At 41.8% G+C, this 21,195-nt stretch overlaps 1 protein-coding gene across 2 annotated transcripts in view; it reads right to left on the bottom strand.

Annotated features, from left to right (window-relative positions):
- The window catches only part of COBL (cordon-bleu WH2 repeat protein), a 558,417-nt gene that overhangs the window by 100,651 nt on the left and 436,571 nt on the right, over nt 1–21,195 (bottom strand). For both annotated transcript variants that reach the window (XM_053714458.1, XM_053714459.1), the window contains one exon: nt 14,179–14,265. In XM_053714458.1, the coding sequence (XP_053570433.1) occupies nt 14,179–14,265 (87 nt within the window). The remainder of the gene's footprint in view (nt 1–14,178; nt 14,266–21,195) is intronic.

A 21,195-nucleotide genomic window follows, 5' to 3' on the forward strand; every position in this document is an offset into this window, starting at 1 on the left:
TTGGGAGATTATCAGATCTGATGCGTTATTACCATTTGATGATTTTGATGGCCCTATGGTTGGGTACAGAAAAGGTAGATCTCTTCGTGATCAACTTCTTCGTATTGACAACAGAGCCAGCTACAAGAGCCAGACTTGGTTGGGCTCAGACAGAAATGGGTGCTATAAATGCAGTGGGTGCGTGACATGTAATGGACTGACGCAGAGTAAATATTTTGTTCACCCCCTAAGAAACAAACGCTATACCATCAACTATAGGGTCACATGCACTACCACACATGTGGTGTACATGTTACACTGTCCATGTGGAAAATTCTACATTGGAAAGACCCAAGATGATTTACGAACACGCATGGCCAACCACAGGTCATCTATACGTATGGCTTTAAGAGATGGCAGTTCTGACCAACCTGTACTAAGGCACTTCCTCAAATACAAGCATAATGTATCTGACTTAAGATACATTATAATCGATCACATCCCTGCTCCCACCCGGGGTGGAAATAGAGCTAATATGCTTCTACAGAGGGAGTCCAAGTGGATTTTCACTTTGGAAACATTGGTCCCCAAGGGTCTCAACACTAACCTGGACTTACATTGTTTTTTGTGAAATTAATCTATACCTGTAGTCACATGATTGATTTGTTAGTGCGCCCATGTACTACTCTGTAATAATCTTAGAATGTGGGGTTTATGCTGGTGGGGCCATAAGTATCATTAATGATTGGATGTGTATATGACTATTTCCCTAATATATATTAAGGTTTCACATTTGAGTATTATCTGTAGTATTAATTAACCTGCAGGTCTGATAGTTTGTGTGCCCTCCATTAATATACTCTTATTTTGTTTTCCGCATAAATATACTACACTATACAGTGCTAACATGTTTATTAAACATACAACACATGTGGGGTTTATACTGACGGTACCATATGAATCACTAATGATAGGATGTATATCAGTGCGAATATGTTTATTAAACATACAACACATGTGGGGTTTATACGGACGGTACCATATGTATCACTAATATTAGGATTTATATCATCTCCCTAATATATGTTCAGGTATCATATTGAAGCATTATTTGTAGTATCTATTAACCTGTAGGTTTGCTAGTTAGTGTGCCCTCCTTTAACAAAGCTCTTATCTTGTTCAATGTGTTTAGCTTTAATATGCTGCACTATATATGGCTAACGTTTATTCAACGTTATTATGCTTCTGAGTTACTATGCGATATATGTCTAACTAATTCTTGCAATAGGTATTATATTAATGCTGGTTGAATAATGATGTATTGACTATTGCTCTTTAAGTATCGATGTTTTACTTTGTGACTCCCATTGTATTTACAATTTGTCGTTTAGGTATATTCTTGTCCCGTGCAATGTTATGCAGTCTGTTTTGCTTTTATCAGGATTAACTTCCGTTGGCCCAGAGGGGACTCTGTAGTACGGTCGACGCATGCGCAGTTGCGTCGCCCGTGTTGTGTGAGACACGGATGCGGCAGAGCGGCTCACCAGGGGATCTGTTCGGTAGCACATATAGGGGTGGTAAGTACACATTATTGTTAACAAGTCTGAGGACGGGCGTAAGCCCGAAAACGTTCACGGTTTGATTATTTGATGTGATTAAAAATCAGTTTGAAACGCCAGCGAGTGCCTGCTTCTTGGAGGATTTTATATATATATATATATATATATATATATATATATATATATATATATATATATATATATATATATATATATATATATATATATATATATATATATATAGCACACAGAAAAAGTCCAGCACTCACTCACATGCTCTCAACTAAGATAAAAAGCAGCAATGGAAGAGTTAGTTACCGCATCTGGCCAAATGGGAAAAGCCCAGGTACCTCGTCAAGGTTTCTTCCACAAACCTGGGTCCGTAAACAGCCACACAATGCAGGCTCACAATCAAACAACTGAGAAAAAATGGAGGGTGCACAGGCTTATGTAATCTCCCCAAACATGTACAAAACACGGGTGGGGTCAGCACTCTCAGGCCGGACCAGGTGCACATCCTATGACCCTGTAACATGCACAGCCCTGGGTGCAAAACAGCACTCTCAGGAAGCTGCAATGTCACCAGAACCACAGGCAGTTAACCCCAGACAGGCCTGGGTGCAAGGCCCAAACAGGGAAAATTACAAAAAAAAATTATACATTAATATAGTACACAAAAAAGTCCAGCTGACCCCACCCATGTTTTGTATATGTTTGGGGAGATTACATAAGCCTGTGCACCCTCCATTTTTTCACAGTTTGATTGTGAGCCTGCATTGTGTGGCTGTTTAGGGACCCAGGTTTTTGGAAAAGACCTTGACGAGGTACCTGGGCTTTTCCCATTTGGCCAGATGCGGTAACTAACTCTTCCATTGCTGCTTTTTAGCTTAGTTGAGAGCTTGTGAGTGAGTGCTGGACTTTTTCTGTGTGCTATATTAATGTATCATTTTTCTTTTAATTTTCCCTGTTTGGGCCTTGCACCCAGGCCTGTCTGGGGTCAACTGCCTGTGGCTCTGGTGACAGTGCAGCTTCCTGAGAGTGCTGTTTTGTACCCAGGGCTGTGCATGTTGCAGGGTCATAGGATGTGCACCCGGTCCGGCCTGAGAGTGCTGACCCCACCCGTGTTTTGTATATATATATATATATATATATATATATATATATATATATATATATATATATATATATATATATATATATATATATATATATATATATGCACACAGTATATACAGTACTTTTTGTAAAATAAAAGGTGTTGGTACACAATCACAGCACTTACAAACATAAACGGCGCACACAGCCTTAAAAAAGCACACCCAACAAGCACAAACCTGTAAAGTGTTAACCAATGTGCCGATACAGCTCACCTAAACATGCTAAGCTCCTTATATAGCGGGAGCTTGATTACCATTATCTATTCTTGCTGCACCTCTGCGCTCTAATTTATATAGATAAAAAGAAACAACTAAACTCCTACTATGGGCTAGATTACGAGTGGAGCGGTAGTTTCCAGATCTTGGAATATGCTCTGTAGTTGATAGTTGGTGGCTGCACATAGATGCCTCGTGTGTTTGCCTCACCAATGTGCATTGCTATTTTTTTCAACTAAGGATATCTAAAGAATTAAGCAAATTAGATAAAAGAAGTAAATTGAATGTTGCTTACATTTTTATTCTGAAACATGAAAGAAAAATTTTGGGTTTCATGTCCATTTAAGTGTTTTTAATTAGAGTGTGGATATGACCTTGTTTCTGGAATTTAAAGGGACCTAAAACAGGTTGAGATCTGTGCATATCATAAAAGGGCTAATTAATTAAAAATAGTTTGCATAACAAAATTTTTTAAAAATTGCTGGCAAATATTTAAAAAAAAATTTTTTTTAAAAAAAAGCAAAATTAATTACATAGCTAAGCTGCCTGGAGCAGCCTACTCCACCTCCCTTATCAATGTTTAGACACAGGCATTGTATTTCAAGTAAGTTTACAGCTTCTAGGCATGCTCCAGCAAATAATCCATATGCATTTTTGCATTCTACCGAAACAACAATAGATATAGATACAGTACATATTATATTTTGCCTCTATCCCAACTTGTTTTATGTCCCTTTAATAAACTGTAGCATTGATGATTGAATGATAGCAATAACTAAATGATTTTGCATACAAATTAATAAATTATTTTGGGATAAGGCATTCTATTGTTGCTACTTGTTGCAATTTATTTAATTGAGTTGTTTTGTGCTAATTTACAACTACAGGTGCCCAACAGATTATAGATAATAAGTTGGCGCTCTTAGTAATAGTTATCTGTGTGGACCCTTATAACGCATTGTAGAAAATACATACACAGTCTTAAATGTTACAGACGCACACACACACACACACAGTGCACTCAACCTTAAATGAATGGTTCACACCTTGAGCACATAATCTTAAAGTGACAGTCACACTCGCACAAAGTACACAGCCTTAAAGGAACAGTGTATGTCCAATGATCCATTTTACCTGCTGGAGTGTATTAACCCTTTAATGATACAGGATACATTGGTGGTGGTTCACATACCCTTTAAGATGACTCGTAAATAGTGCAGGTCTTGCTGATGCCGATGTCGGCAAGACCGCGTTATATATGCATGCCTCCTCATATTTATATATATATATATATATATATATATATATACATACAATGCCTTGCAAAAGTATTCACCCCCCTTGGCATTTTTCGTGTTTTGTTGCCTCACAACCTAGAATTAACATAGATTGTTTGAAGATTTGCATCATTTAATTTACAGAACATGCCCACAACTTTGAAGATGTTTTTTTTTTTTTATTGTGAAGCAAACAACAAATAGGACAAAATAACAGAAAAAGTCAATGTGCATAACTATTCACCCCCCTAAAGTCAATACTTTGTAGAGCCACCTTTTGCAGCAATCACACCTCCAAGTCGCTTTGGATAAGTTTCTATGAGCTTGCCACATCTTACCACTGGGATTTTTGCCCATTCCTCCTTGCAAAACTGCTCCAGCTCCTTCAAGTTGGATGGTTTGCGCTTGTGAACAGCAATCTTTAAGTCTGACCACAGATTTTCTATTGGATTGAGGTCTGGGCTTTGACTAGGCCATTCCAACACATTTACATGTCTCCCCTTAAACCACTCAAGTGTTGCTTTAGCAGTGTGTTTGGGGTCATTGTCCTGCTGGAAGATGAACCTCCGTCCTAGCCTCAAATCACGCACAGAGTGGTACAGGTTTTGCTCAAGAATATCCCTGTATTTAGCACCATCCATCTTTCCCTCAACTCTGACAAGTTTCCCAGTCCCGGCTGCTGAAAAACATCCCCACAGCATAATGCTGCCACCACCATGTTTCACTGTAGGGATGGTGTCCTTTGGGTGATTTGATGTGTTGGGTTTGCGCCAGACATAGCATTTTCTTTGATGGCTGAAAAGTTCAATTTTAGTCTCATCAGACCAGAGCACCTTCCTCCATACATTTTGGGAGTCTCCCACATGCTTTTTCGCAAACTCAAAACGTGCCATTTTGTTTTTTGCTGAAAGTAATGGCTTTCTTCTGGCCACTCTGCCATAAAGCCCAACTCTATGGAGCGTACGGCTTATTGTCATCCTATGTACAGATACTCCAGTCTCTGTTGTGGAACTCTGCAGCTCCTCCAGGGTTACCCTAGATCTCTGTGCTGCCTCTCTGATTAATGCCCTCCTTGCCCGGTCCGTGAGTTTTGGTGGGCGGCCGTCTCTTGACAGGTTTGCTGTTGTGCCATGTTTTTTCCATTTGGTTATGATAGATTTGATGGTGCTCCTGGGGATCATCAAAGATTTGGATATTTTTTTTATAACCTAACCCTGACTTGTACTTCTCAACAACATTGTCCCTTACTTGTTTGGAGAGTTCCTTGATCTTAATGGCAGTGTTTGGTTAGTGGTGCCTCTTGCTTAGGTGTTGCAGCCTCTGGGGCCTTTCAAAAATTGTGTATATGTAATGACAGATCATGTGACACAGGTGGACATCATTTCACTAATTATGTGACTTCTGAAGGTAATTGGTTGCACCAGAGCTTTTTATGGGCTTCATAACAAAGGGGGTACATACGCACATGCCAATTTTCTGTTTTCTATTTCTAAAAAATAGTTTTATGTATATATTTTTCTCATTTCACTTCACCAACTTAGACTATTGTGTTCTGATCCATCACATAATATTCAAATTAATAAAACATTGAACTTTAAGGCCTCTATTTATCAAGGTCTGTCGGACCTGATCTGACAGTGTGGATCAGGTTCGACAGACCTCGCTGAATACGGCGAGCAATATGCTCACCGTATTCAGCATTGCACCAGCAGCTCACAAGAGCTGCTGGTGCAACGCCGCCCCCTGCAGACTCGTGTCCAATGGGCCGCCAGCAGGGGGGTGTCAATCAACCCGATCGTACTCGATCGGGTTGATTTCCGGCGATGTCTGTCCGCCTGCTCAGAGCAGGTGGACAGGTTATAGAGCAGCGGTCTTTGTGAGCTTGATAAATATGCCCCTATGGCTGTAATGTAACAAAATAGGTAAAAAGTCAATGGGGGTGAATACTTTTGCAAGGCATTGTATCTTTACATACCTATATATCTTTGCCTATAGAGATATATAGGTATAGATATGTATTTTACATTAACAGTATCATATATATATATATATATATATACACACTCACTGGACACTTTATTAGGTACACCTTGCTAGTACCGGGTTGGACACCCCCTTTTGCCTTCAGAACTGCCTTAATTCTTCATGGCATAGATTTAACAAGGTGTTGGAAACATTCCTCAGGCATTTTGATCTATATTGACATGATAGCATCACACAGTTGCTGTAGATTTGTCAGCTGCATATCCAATGTGCATATCTTCCACCACATACCAAAGGTGCTCTATTGGATTGAGATCTGGTGACTGTAAAGGCCATTGGAGTACAGTGAACTCATTTTCATGTTCAAGAAACCAGTTTAAAATGATTTGAGCTTTGTGACATGGTGCATTATCCTGCTGGAAGTAGCCATCAGAAGATGGGAACACTGCAGTCATATAGGGATGGACATGGTCAGCAACAATACTCAGGTAGGCCGTAGCGTTTAAACAATGCTCAATTGGTACTAAGGGGCCCAAAGTGTGCCAAGAAAATATCCCCCACACCATTACACCACCACCACCAGCCTGAACCGTTGATACAAGGCAGGATTGGATCCATGCTTTCATGTTGTTTACGCCAAATTCTGATCCTACCATCAAATGTGGCAACTGAAATCGAGATTCATCAGACCAGGCAACGTTTTTCCAATCTTCTACTGTCCACACATGAAAACGTAGTAATCTTAAAGAGTGTTAATGAAATATTACATATAAAATATATAAAACTTTTTAAAAATTATTAAACATACTTTAAAAATATATAGATATGTTCTATGAATTAGCTAGAATGTTTTACAGTGTGTTTAATCTTTTTTAATAATTTTTATTATTTTTTTTAATATTTCTACACTACAATTTCTCTCCAAGCAGGAGCATCTTTGATCATCAGGCCCTAAGTATTTTGCTTTGGTATACATACAGAGATATGATACAGAGAAGGATGCATTTGTATACAAAAAGTGATAAGATAGGAGAACTGATCCCCTGCAAACACAGACCATTTTAATTGGTTGTTGTTTCAAAGAGGGGGGGCAGCCATTTCTTATACAAAAATAAACATAAATTAACACATTTACATACATTTTATACTCTACAATTGGGGTAAAAAGTAATTGGAAACACATTAAGGGACAGATCACAGCATGGACAAGAACACACAGCGCACACAGCCTTAATAGGAAAGCACACCCAACAAGCATACAGCCTTAAAGGGACAAGCACACAAACATTGCACGAAAACTTAAAGGGTGCAGTCTAGTCAAATTAAACTTTTGTGATTCAGATAGGGCATGCAATTTTAAACAACTTTCCAATTTACTTTTATTATAAAATTTGCTTTGTTCTTTTGATATTCTTTGTTGAAAGCTAAACCTAGGTAGGCTCATATGCTAATGTCTAAGCTCTTAAAGGCTGCCTCTTATCTCAGTGCATTTTGACAGTTTTTTACAGCTACACAGTGCTAGTTCATGTGTTCAATATAGATAACATTGTGCTCACTTCCGTTGAGTTACGTAGTTGTCGGCACTGATTGGCTAAAATGCAGTCTGCAGAAGCTTAGATAGAAGGTAATCACAGAGGTAAAAACATCATTTATGCTTACCAGATAAATTCCTTTCCTTCCTGGCAGGGAGAGTCCACGACTTCATCCCTTACTGTTGGGAAATACAACACCTGGCCACCAGGAGGAGGCAAAGACACACCAGCCAAAGGCTTAAATATCCCTCCCACTTCCCCTATCCCCAGTCATTCTGCCGAGGGAACAAGGAAAAGTAGGAGAAACATCAGGGTATAAAGGTGCCAGAAGAAATAATATAAAAAAGGAGCCGCTCAACAAAAATAAATGACGGGCAGGGTCGTGGACTCTCCCTGACAGGAAGGAAAGGAATTTATCTGGTAAGCATAAATTATGTTTTCCTTCCATAAGGCAGGGAGAGTCCACGACTTCATTCCTTACAGTTGGGTAAACTATACCCAAGCTCCAGAGGACACTGAAGGAATAACGGGAGGGAACAAAAAAGAGATGGACCCTATTCTGAGGGCACCACAGCCTGTAAAACTTTTCTCCTGAAAGCTGCTTCAGCCGAAGCAAACTTGTAAAATTTAGAAAAAGTGTGTAAGGAGGACCAGGAAGCCGCCTTACAAATCTGATCCATAGAGGCTTCATTCTTAAAAGCCCAGGAGGAAGCCACTGCTCTAGTGGAATGAGCCTTTATCCTCTCAGGAGGCTATTGCCCCGCTGTCTCATAAGCTAAGCGGATGACACCCCTCAACCCTTCTCAATTTTGTAAGGAAAATCACCTTATCAGCATGGAAAACAAGATAATGGGGGTCACATTGCAAAGCAGAAATCTCAGAAACTCTGCGCGCAGAGGCAATAGCCAACAAAAAAAGAACCTTCCAAGATAACAATTTTATGTCAACAGTATGCATAGGCTCAAACGGAGCCTGCTGCAAAACACTAAGAACAAGATTGAGGCTCCAAGGCAGAGCCCCAGATCTAAAAACAGATCTGATCCTAGTCAGAGCCTTAACAAAGGACTGCACATCCGGAAGCTCAGCCAATCTCTTGTGCAGCAACACCGACAGGACCGATATCTGTCCCTTCAGGGAACTAGCAGATAGACCCTTTTCCAGTCCATCCTGGAGAAAATATAAAATTCTGGTAACCTTAACCTTATGCCAGGAAAAGTCACACTCTTCACACCAGTACAAGTAAGTACTCCACACTTTATGGTAGATACGCCGAGTAACTGGCTTACGAGCTTGAACCAGAGTGTCAATAACACTCTCAGAAAAAAACTCTCTTGGCTCAAACTAAGCATTCAATCTCCACGCAGTCAGCTTCAGAGAATCTAGATTTTGATGAACGAAGGGACCCTGTATCAGCAGATCTCTGCGACCAGATAACCTCCACTGAGGAGATGAGGACTTCCCCACCAGATCCGCAAACCACGTCCTTCGCGGCCATCAGAATCACTGATGCTCGCTCCTGCTTGATGCGAGCCACCATACAAGGGAGAAACGGTAATAGAGGAAAAAGATTTATGAGTCTGAACCTCCATGGAACCGATAGGGCATCTATCAGTTCCGCCTGAGGATCCCTCGACCTCAACCCGTACTTGGGTAGCTTGGTATTATTGAGGCGGGATGCCATGAGATCTATCTCCGGCATCCCCCACTTGCTGCATATCTCTGCTAACACCTCGGGTGGAGAGACCATTCCCCTGGGTGAAAGGATTGCCTGCTGAGGACCTGGAATGTGGATCGCTGACAGTGTACATCTATGAGTCTCCGCCCACTCTATTATTTGAGATACTTCTCTCATCGCCAAGGGACCTCTCGTTCCCCCCTGATGGTTGACGTAGGCAACCAAGGTTATATTGTCTGATTGTAATTTAATAAACTGGGATGAAACCAGAAGGGGCCAAGCCTTCAAGGCACTAAAGATTGCCTGGAGTTCCAATATATTGATCGGAAGGGAGGACTCCTCCTGAGTCCATAGCCCTTGTGCCTTCTTGGCACCCCAAATGACTCCCCAGCCGGAAAGGCTTGCATCCATAGTCACAATCTCCCAGGACAGTCTCAAGAAGCATGTGCCTTGAGACAGATGATATGGACAGAGCCACCAAGAGAGCGAGTCTCTTGACAGGTTGTCCAGCACAATCTGTTGAGACATATCTGAATGGTTGCCGCTCCATTGTCTCAGCATGCATAGTTGTAAGGGTATGAGATGGAATCTGGCAAAGGGAATGATGTCCATACCGGACACCATGAGTCCGATCACCTACATACACTGGGCAACTGAGGGTCTCAAGGAGGCCTGGAGGGCAAGACATGCAGTAGTTAGCTTGCATTGTCTTTGATCTGTGAGAAATGATCTCATGCATATGGAGTCCATTATTGTCCCCAGGAAATTCACCCTTGTACTTGGAGTAAGAGAACTCTTTTCCAAGTTTATCTTCCATCCATGTGATCGAAGAAGACTGAGAAGGGACTCCGACTGTTCTTCCGCTAGACGAAAAGATGGTGCCTGTACCAAGATATCATCCAGGTAAGGCGCTACTGCAATACCTTGTGTTCTGGCAAAGGCTAGAAGAGCCCCCAAAACCTTCGAAAATATCCTTGGAGCAGTAGCTAGGCCAAACGGAAGAGTTATGAACTGGAAGTGCTGGTCCAGAAAGGCAAACCTCAGGAACTGAGAATGTTCCCTGTGTATTGTAACGTGAAGGTATGCATCCTTCAAGTCTATGGTGGTCATTAACTGTACTTCCTGAACCAGAGGAAGGTTTGACCGTATTGTCTCCATCTTGAAAGAGGGAACACTCAGAAACTTGTTTAGGCACTTTAAGACCAGAACTGGACGAAAAGTTCCCTCCTTTTTTGGAACCACGAAAAGGTTTGAATAAAACCCCAAACCTCTCTCTGCTGTAGGTACCGGGACAATTACTCCTAGAGAGGAGAGATCCCGTACGCAACCTAAAAAGGCAGTCCTCTTTTCTGGTCTTGAAGACAGTCTGGAGAGTAGGAATCTGCCCCTGTGCGGATAAGATTTGAATCCTATCCGGTATCCCTGAGATACAACCTCCAGGACTCAAGGATCCTGTACATCCTGGAACCAAGCGTCTAAAAAAGAGACAGTCTGCCCCCTACTTGATCCAATCCCAGATCGGGGGCCACCCCTTCATGACGATTTGTTCTCTGCTGGCTTCTTAGTCTGTTTGGACTTATTCCAGGACTGAGCCGGCTTCCAAGTACTCTTGAGCTGCCCGGACTTGGATGAGGATTGCTGTCATTGTGATTTGTCAGAACGAAAATTAGACAACTGCCGTCCCTTAGGTCTATTCTTCTTATCCTGTGGTAGGAACGCACCTTTCCCTCCGGTAACGGTAGAAATAATGGAGTCCAGCCCTGGACAGAATAAAATCTTCCCCTTAAAAGGAAGAGAAAGGAGTCTGGATTTAGAAGTCATATCCGCAGACCAAGACTTCAACCAGAGAGCCTGGTGGGTTAGGACCGCAAAGCCAGAAGCCTTTGCATTTAGGCGAATAATCTGCATATTCGCGTCACAGATGAAAAGAGTTAGCAATTCTCAGAGCTTTAATTCTCTCCTGAATATACTCGAGGGGAGTCTCCACCTCAATGAGCTCCGACACAGTGTTGCGCCAGTAGGTAGCTGCTCCAGCAACCGCAGCTACAGCTGCTGACAGTTGAAATAAAAACCCTGTATGCTGAAACATCTTCCTCAGAAAAGTTTCCATTTTCTTATCCATAGGCTCTCTAAAAGAAGAACTATCCTCCAGAGGGATAGTAGTACACTTAGCCAACATAGAAATAGCGGCATCTACCTTAGGGATGGAGCCCCACAAATCTAATTGAGTGTCAGGGACCAGGAATAAATTTTTTAAAAGTAGACAAGGGGAAAAAAGAAGTTCCTATTCTTTCCCATTCGTTACTAATAATGTTCGCCATCTTAACTGGCACAGGAAAGGTCAGAGGGACCTTCCTGTCTTCATAAACCCTGTCTAATTTAGGGATCTTAGGTTCCTCAGGGAGTTAAGCCTCTGGAACCTCTAGCGTAGACAGAGCCTCCTTTAATAAAAAACGCAGATACTCAATTTTAAATCTAAAGGAGGGTTCCACCGCTGAAGGAGGTTTAGAAACTGAAGTTTCCGACTCAGAAAGTTCACCCTCTGAAGCTACAGAGGTTAACTCATCCTTGGATAACTGGGACATAGTAGCTAAATCCGATAAATATTTAGATGACTCTAGGTCAGGAGAACTATGTTTAACCTTCTCTTACGTTTGCTAGAGGGAGGTAAGGCACTCATGGCCTCAGACACCGCCAATTGTAACTGCACGGTAAAGTCTGCAGGAAAAATGCCCCCTCCAGATGGAGGATTAGTTAAGCCGCAGGGAACAGATTCCTGAGAAGTAGACGGCTCAGAGGGGCTAATAGTGCTATGAGTATTAGCAGGCTCGCTTCTTAGACTTTAGAACAGTGCTCAGGCAAATGGAACAAAATTGAGCAGGCGGGCAAACCACGGCCTCCTCACAATATAAACAGGAATTATTAATCAGTACAGAAGCAGCCTAACCTTCTAATGTAGTATCAGAGTCCTCCATAGCTAAGTTATATCGACAGAAACACAGACAAAAAAAAGGCACCTTTATAATCCCAATGGCTGGGGCACTCACTACCTCCTAGACCCAGACAGTTAACAGTGAAAACGCTCTCCTTAGGAGTGATGTCCGCAGCAGGATCATAGGAAAATAAAAAGACTGCACCCGGTCACGTGGTGCAGAGGACAGGACTTCCCCTGCTATGAAAAAGGCGCTATGCTATTATGAGCTGCGCAACACTCAAAAACGAAAGTGAAACCTGTTTGTTCCAAGCCAAAAGCACACAGTCTATGAGCCCAAAAACTCTCACATTAAAGCAGTTATAAATAACCCCTAGCTTTTCAAATAATTTCCCTGAAGGAGATATTAATCCTTGATCCTATCGAGGCATAAAGGAGCCACACTGTGACCCTGTATAGCAAAAGTGTATATATAAAACAGTCTTACTCTCCAGGATCCATGCTTTGGAACAGGCACAGCCTCTCAAGTGTGACAGTCTTGCAGCGACACTCTGACATGGACTTGAGTGTGTAACAGCAAGCAGTGAAACTTGTCAACACTGATTGCTCAGGAGCTATTAGGCGATAGTCTGGATGTGTTCGCAGAAAAACTTTCCCTGCATCTCCAGAGTCTAACTTTCATGAATACTCTCACTCAGAGGTTGACATGATTTCTTAAAACTCCAGTCCTTTCTTGAAGGGAACATACCTATTACAGGACTATCCAAATCTTATGACACTTCTCTGCCACCTCCTATAGTGACAAAAGGCAAAGAATGACTGGGGGATAGGGGAAGTGGGAGGGATATTTAAGCCTTTGGCTGGGGTGTCTTTGCCTCCTCCTGGTGACCTGGTGTTGTATTTCCCAGCAGTAAGGATTTAAGTTGTGAACTCTCCCTGCCTTATGGAAGGAAAAGTATATTATTATAACCATGTTGGTTATGGAGAATAGGTAATAAAGGGATTATCTATCTTTTTGAACAATAAAAATTTTGGAGTAGACTACTCAAACCACACATACACATTGATAAAAGTTACAGGCACACAGGTAACACAAACAACATTTAAAAAGATAGATCCCTCCATTTGTATACCTAAACACTGGTACAAATTACAGCACAAAACCCCCACACACATAATGCACTGAGAACGGCTGAAGACAAGCCACATGCACAGTACATACACAATCCTAAAAATACAGCTGACGCCAATGCAGCTTAAACTTGTAGTGAAAGCATTTCAGTTTAAAATGTATTTGCTACAAAATGAGACTTTATATTGCTGTCAGGTGCTCCCCTGTTAACTTCACTCTCCCCTGTAAAATTCTCTTACCCAGGGAGCTTCATTACTTTATATGGGAGGCAGCTCTCATGTCTCTGGAACTTCCAGGTTCCTTTCTCTTTTTTAGAGAATTCAGTGAGTTCAGCCCCTTGTGAAGTCTGTACTATAATTTATCTCTATGCTGGAGAACTTTTGATTATTGGGCCCTAAGAGAGAAAGTAGAAGGTCGTGTATGTGAGGAAAAGGGGGTCACAGAGGGTAATAAAGACGGTAAATAAAAAAAGAGGTGCCCATGAGAGTAATATATCTGAGTTTTTAAATAAAATATCATACAAATTTCTATGCTGACCTGTATATGCAGGTGTAGGTATATACTGTATATGTATGTGTATATGACTGTAGGATAATTTTATGGGTGATGTCACTAGTAAGGTAAATGATTATGTCATCAACAATGTCACGTGCAATGTCCTTAGTGATATTATTAAAGATTTCATTGCAAACCTCATAACTTTTTGCCCTTTTTTGTCATTTTAATGTCTACTCACCTCAAACCGGTTTCCACTGAAGGAAGCTGGCTGAAACACATCCTCATATTCGTCAATATTATCCACAGACCCAGTGTTGTGTTCTATCTGTAACACAAAAGAAAGGCAGAGTTCAATTCAGTGTACAAGTGGCTCAAATCAATTGATCAAGGTTAAAGTAATAATAATAGTGTAAAATAATGATTAATGTATAGTAAAAAAAGATTCAATATGTATTCATTATTTAGTTTGTTTCCTTTCACGTTAAAATTGTGCTTTTCCACTCCCACACTCTATAGAGAGGACAAAAGATTCCTCTAAATGTGGCAAAATGCCTAAACCGGCTTGGATTTGATTAAATCAGAGGAAAACCTCATTGACAGCTTACCCCAATTAAAGGGACAGCCTACACCCAAATTTTTATTGTTAAAAATATAGATAATCCCTTTAATACCCAATCTCCAGTTTTGCTTAACCAACACAGTTATATTTATATACTTTTTACTTCTGTGATTACCTTGTATCTAAGCGTTTGCAGACTGCCCCCTTATTTCAGTTATTTTGCCCGACTTGCTTTTTAGCCAATCAGTCCAGACTCCTAGGTAACTCCACGTGCATGAGCACAATGTAATCTATATGTCACACATGAACTAACGCCCTCTAGTTGTGAAAACGTGTCAAAGTGCATTCAGATAAGAGGCAGCATTCAAGGGCAGATAAATTAGCATATGAACCTCCTAGGTTTAGCTTTCAACTAAACATACCAAGAGAACAAAGCAAATTTGATGATTAAAGGGACACTGAACCAATTTTTTTTTCTTTCGTGATCCAGATAGAGCATGACATTTTAAGCAACTTTCTAATTTACTCCTATTATCAAATTTTCTTCATTCTCTTGGTATCTTTATTTGAAATGTAAGAATGTAAATTCAGATGCCGGCCCATTTTTGGTGAACAACCTGGGTGCTGTCCAGAGTCTGAACCAAAAAAAAAAAAAAAAAAAAAAAAGCTTAGATGCATTCTTTTTCAAATAAAGATAGCAAGAGAACATAGAAAAATTGATAAAATGAGTAAATCAGAAAGTTGCTTAAAATTGCATGCTCTATCAGAATCACGAAATAAAATTTTTGGGTTCAGTGTCCCTTTAAAGTAAATTGGAAAGTTGTTTAAAATTGCATGCCCTATCTGAATCATGAAAGTTTATTTTTGACTAGACTGTCCCTTTAAAGAAGATGATATAGGGTCACCATATTGCCATTGACACATATGAAAAATGCATATGTCAGGGTTCTTATAATGGAAAAGTATTTAGAACATTTCTTTAAACAGCCCTGACATATGTATTTTTCATATGTCTCCTCTTGTGTTAAAGCGGCAATATGGTCACCCTAAGAAGATATAAACTAGACGTGCATTTGGCAGTTTTCTTAGCCACCAAATGCACAAGAAGGCGGCCGCTTGCGGGATTTGGCTCATTTCAGAGCCTGATTTCTTCTTGTGAAAGTGCCACATACTAAGATTTGTGCAAATTCAGTGTGCTGCACTTTCACAAAAAGAAAACATAATTTATGCTTACCTGATAAATTTATTTCTCTTGTAGTGTATCCAGTCCACGGATCATCCATTACTTGTGGAATATTCTCCTTCCCAACAGGAAGTTGCAAGAGGATCACCCACAGCAGAGCTGCTATATAGCTCCTCCCCTCACTGCCATATCCAGTCATTCGACCGAAACAAGACGAGAAAGGAGAAACCATAGGGTGCAGTGGTGACTGTAGTTTAATTAAAATTTAAACCTGCCTTAAAAGGACAGGGCGGGCCAAGGACTGGATACACTACAAGAGAAATAAATTTATCAGGTAAGCATAAATTATGTTTTCTCTTGTTAAGTGTATCCAGTCCACGGATCATCCATTACTTGTGGGATACAAATACCAAAGCTAAAGTACACGGATGATGGGAGGGACAAGGCAGGAACTTAAACGGAAGGAACCACTGCCTGTAGAACCTTTCTCCCAAAAACAGCCTCCGAAGAAGCAAAAGTGTCAAATTTGTAAAATTTTGAAAAGGTGTGAAGCGAAGACCAAGTCGCAGCCTTGCAAATCTGTTCAACCGAGGCCTCATTTTTAAAGGCCCAGGTGGATGCCACAGCTCTAGTAGAATGAGCTATAATCCTTTCAGGGGGCTGCTGTCCAGCAGTCTCATAGGCTAAGCGTATTATGCTCCGAAGCCAAAAGGAGAGAGAGGTTGCCGAAGGTTTTTGACCTCTCCTCTGTCCAGAGTAAACGACAAACAGGGCAGATGTTTGACGAAAATCTTTAGTAGCCTGTAAGTAAAACTTCAAGGCACAGACTACGTCCAGATTATGCAAAAGACGTTCCTTCTTTGAAGAAGGATTAGGACACAATGATGGAACAACAATCTCTTGATTGATATTCCTGTTAGAAACCACCTTAGGTAAAAACCCAGGTTTGGTACGCAGAACTACCTTGTCTGAATGAAAAATCAGATAAGGAGAATCACAATGTAAGGCAGATAACTCAGAGACTCTTCGAGCCGAGGAAATAGCCATCAAAAACAGAACTTTCCAAGATAAAAGTTTAATATCAATGGAATGAAGGGGTTCAAACGGAACTCCCTGAAGAACTTTAAGAACCAAGTTTAAGCTCCACGGGGGAGCAACAGTTTTAAACACAGGCTTAATCCTAACCAAAGCCTGACAAAATGCCTGGACGTCTGGAACTTCTGCCAGACGCTTGTGCAAAAGAATAGACAGAGCAGAGATCTGTCCTTTTAAAGAACTAGCTGATAAGCCTTTGTCCAAACCCTCTTGGAGAAAGGAAAATATCCTAGGAATCCTAACCTTACTCCATGAGTAACTCTTGGATTCACACCAATAAAGATATTTACGCCATATCTTATGGTAGATTTTCCTGGTGACAGGCTTCCGAGCCTGTATTAAGGTATCAATGACTGACTCGGAGAAGCCACGCCTTGATAGAATCAAGCGTTCAATCTCCATGCAGTCAGTCTCAGAGAAATTAGATTTGGATAATGAAAGGACCTTGTATTAGAAGGTCCTGCCTCAGAGGCAGAGTCCATGGTGGAAGAGATGACATGTCCACTAGGTCTGCATGCCAGGTCCTGTGTGGCCACGCAGGCGCTATCAGAATCACCGATGCTCTCTCCTGTTTGATTTTGGCAATCAGTCGAGGGAGCAGAGGAAACAGTGGAAACACATAGGCCAGGTTGAAGAACCAAGGAGCTGCTAGAGCATCTATCAGCGTTGCTCCCGGGTCCCTGGACCTGGATCCGTAACAAGGAAGCTTGGCGTTCTGGCGAGACGCCATGAGATCCAGTTCTGGTTTGCCCCAACGATGGACCAGTTGAGCAAACACCTCCGGATGGAGTTCCCACTCCCCCGGATGAAAAGTCTGACGACTTAGAAAATCCGCCTCCCAGTTCTCTACGCCTGGGATGTGGATCGCTGACAGGTAGCAACAGTGAGACTCTGCCCAGCGAATTATCTTTGAGACTTCTAACATTGCTAGGGAACTCCTGGTTCCCCCTTGATGGTTGATGTAAGCCACAGTCGTGATGTTGTCCGACTGAAATCTGATGAACCTCAGTGTTGCTAACTGAGGCCAAGCTAGAAGAGCATTGAATATTGCTCTTAACTCCAGAATATTTATTGGGAGGAGTTTCTCCTCCTGAGTCCACGATCCCTGAGCCTTCAGAGAGTTCCAGACTGCGCCCCAACCTAGAAGGCTGGCATCTGTTGTTACAATCATCCAATCTGGCCTGCGAAAGGTCATACCCTTGGACAGATGGACCCGAGAAAGCCACCAGAGAAGAGAATCTCTGGTCTCTTGATCCAGATTTAGTAGAGGGGACAAATCTGAGTAATCCCCATTCCACTGACTTAGCATGCATAATTGCAGCGGTCTGAGATGCAGGCGTGCAAATGGCACTATGTCCATTGCTGCTACCATTAAGCCGATTACTTCCATGCACTGAGCCACTGACGGGCGTGGAATGAAGGACACGGCAAGCATTTAGAAGTTTTGATAACCTGGACTCCGTCAGGTAAATTTTCATCTCTACAGAATCTATAAGAGTCCCTAGGAAGGAGACTCTTGTGAGTGGTGATAGAGAACTCTTTTCCACGTTCACTTTCCACCCATGCGACCTCAGAAATGCCAGAACTATCTCTGTATGAGACTTGGCAATTTGAAAGCTTGACGCCTGTATCAGGATGTTGTCTAGATACGGAGCCACCGCTATGCCTCGCGGACTTAGAACCGCCAGAAGTGAGCCCAGAACCTTTGTAAAAATTCTCGGGGCAGTGGCCAACCCGAAGGAAAGAGCTACAAATTGGTAATGCCTGTCTAGAAAGGCAAACCTTAGGAACCGATGATGATCTTTGTGAATCGGTATGTGAAGGTAGGCATCCTTTAAGTCCACTGTGGTCATGTACTGACCCTCTTGGATCATGGGTAGGATGGTCCGAATAGTTTCCATTTTGAATGATGGAACTCTGAGGAATTTGTTTAAGATCTTTAGATCCAAGATTGGTCTGAAGGTTCCCTCTTTCTTGGGAACCACAAACAGATTTGAATAAAATCCCTGTCCTTGTTCCGTCCGCGGAACTGGATGGATCACTCCCATTACTAGGAGGTCTTGCACACAGCTTAGGAATGCCTCTTTCTTTATCTGGTTTGCTGATAACCTTGAAAGATGAAATCTCCCTTGTGGAGGAGAAGCTTTGAAGTCCAGAAGATATCCCTGAGATATGATCTCCAACATCCAGGGATCCTGAACATCTCTTGCCCACACCTGGGCGAAGAGAGAAAGTCTGCCCCCCACTAGATCCGTTTCCGGATAGGGGGCCGTTCCTTCATGCTGTCTTGGGGGCAGCAGCAGGCTTTCTGGCCTGCTTGCCCTTGTTCCAGGACTGGTCAGGTTTCCAGGCCTGTCTGGAATGAGCAACAGTTCCCTCTTGTTTTGAAGCGGAGGAAGCTGATGCTGCTCCTGCCTTGAAATTTTCGAAAGGCACGAAAATTAGACTGTTTGGCCTTTGATTTGGCCCTGTCCTGAGGAAGGGTATGACCCTTGTCTCCAGTAATGTCAGCAATAATTTCCTTCAAGCCAGGCCCGAATAAGGTCTGCCCCTTGAAAGGAATGTTGAGTAATTTAGACTTTGAAGTCACTTCAGCTGACCAGGATTTAAGCCATAGCGCCCTACGCGCCTGGATGGCGAATCCGGAATTCTTAGCCGTTAGTTTAGTCAAATGAACAATGGCATCAGAAACAAATGAGTTAGCTAGCTTAAGCGTTCTAAGCTTGTCAATAATTTCATTCAATGGAGCTGTCTGGATGGCCTCTTCCAGGGCCTCAAACCAGAATGCCGCCGCAGCAGTGACAGGCGCAATGCATGCAAGGGGCTGTAAAATAAAACCTTGTTGAATAAACATTTTCTTAAGGTAACCCTCCAATTTTTTATCCATTGGATCTGAAAAAGCACAACTGTCCTCCACCGGGATAGTGGTACGCTTTGCTAAAGTAGAAACTGCTCCCTCCACCTTAGGGACCGTCTGCCATAAGTCCCGTGTAGTGGCGTCTATTGGAAACATTTTTCTAAATATAGGAGGTGGGGAAAAGGGCACACCGGGTCTATCCCACTCCTTGCTAATAATTTCTGTAAGCCTTTTAGGTATAGGAAAAACGTCAGTACACACCGGCACCGCATAGTATCTATCTAGCCTACACAATTTCTCTGGAATTGCAACTGTGTTACAGTCATTCAGAGCAGCTAATACCTCCCCAAGCAATACACGGAGGTTCTCAAGCTTAAATTTAAAATTAGAAATCTCTGAATCAGGTTTCCCCGAGTCAGAGATGTCACCCACAGACTGAAGCTCTCCGTCCTCATGTTCTGCATACTGTGATGCAGTGTCAGACATGGCTCTAACAGCATTTGCGCGCTCTGTATCTCTCCTAACCCCAGAGCTATCACGCTTGCCTCTTAATTCAGGAAATCTAGATAATACCTCTGACAGGGTATTATTCATGATTGCAGCCATTTCCTGCAAGGTAATCGCTATGGGCGTCCCTGATTGGCGCCATATTAGCGTGCGTCCCCTGAGCGGGAGGCGAAGGGTCTGACACGTGGGGAGAGTTAGTCGGCATAACTTCCCCCTCGACAGAACCCTCTGGTGATAATTCTTTTATAGATAAAGACTGATCTTTACTGTTTAAGGTGAAATCAATACATTTAGTACACATTCTCCTATGGGGCTCCACCATGGCTTTCAAACATAATGAACAAGTAGGTTCCTCTGTGTCAGACATGTTTAAACAGACTAGCAATGAGACTAGCAAGCTTGGAAAAAACTTCAAAACAAGTTTACAAGCAATATAAAAAACTTTACTACGCCTTTAAGAAACACAAATTTTCCCAAATTTTGAAATAACAGTGAAAAAATGCAGTTACACTAACGAAATTTTTACAGTGTATGTAATAAGTTAGCAGAGCATTGCACCCACTTGCAAATGGATGATTAACCCCTTAATACCAAAAACAGAATAACAAATGACAAAAACATTTTTTAAACAGTCACAACAACTGCCACAGCTCTACTGTGGCTTTTTACCTCCCTCAATACGACTTTTGAAGCCTTTTGAGCCCTTCAGAGAAGTCCTGGATCATGCAGGAAGAAGCTGGATGTCTGTGTCTGTAATTTTTGCTGTGCAAAAAAAACGCTAAAATAGGCCCCTCACACTCATATTACAACAGTGGGAAGCCTCAGGGAACTGTTTCTAGGCAAAATTCAAGCCAGCCATGTGGAAAAAACTAGGCCCCAATAAGTTTTATCACCAAACATATGTAAAAATCGATTAAACATGCCAGCAAACGTTTTAAAATACACTTTTATAAGAGTATGTATCTCTATTAATATGTGTATTACGATTGTATTAGCTAATGTTATGCATTATAAGGTGCGGTCCTGACACCAGTGGGTTAATTTTATACACTGT

This window comes from Bombina bombina, chromosome 5, assembly GCF_027579735.1.
Source record: "Bombina bombina isolate aBomBom1 chromosome 5, aBomBom1.pri, whole genome shotgun sequence".
In the NCBI taxonomy this organism is placed as follows: Eukaryota; Metazoa; Chordata; class Amphibia; order Anura; family Bombinatoridae; genus Bombina; species Bombina bombina.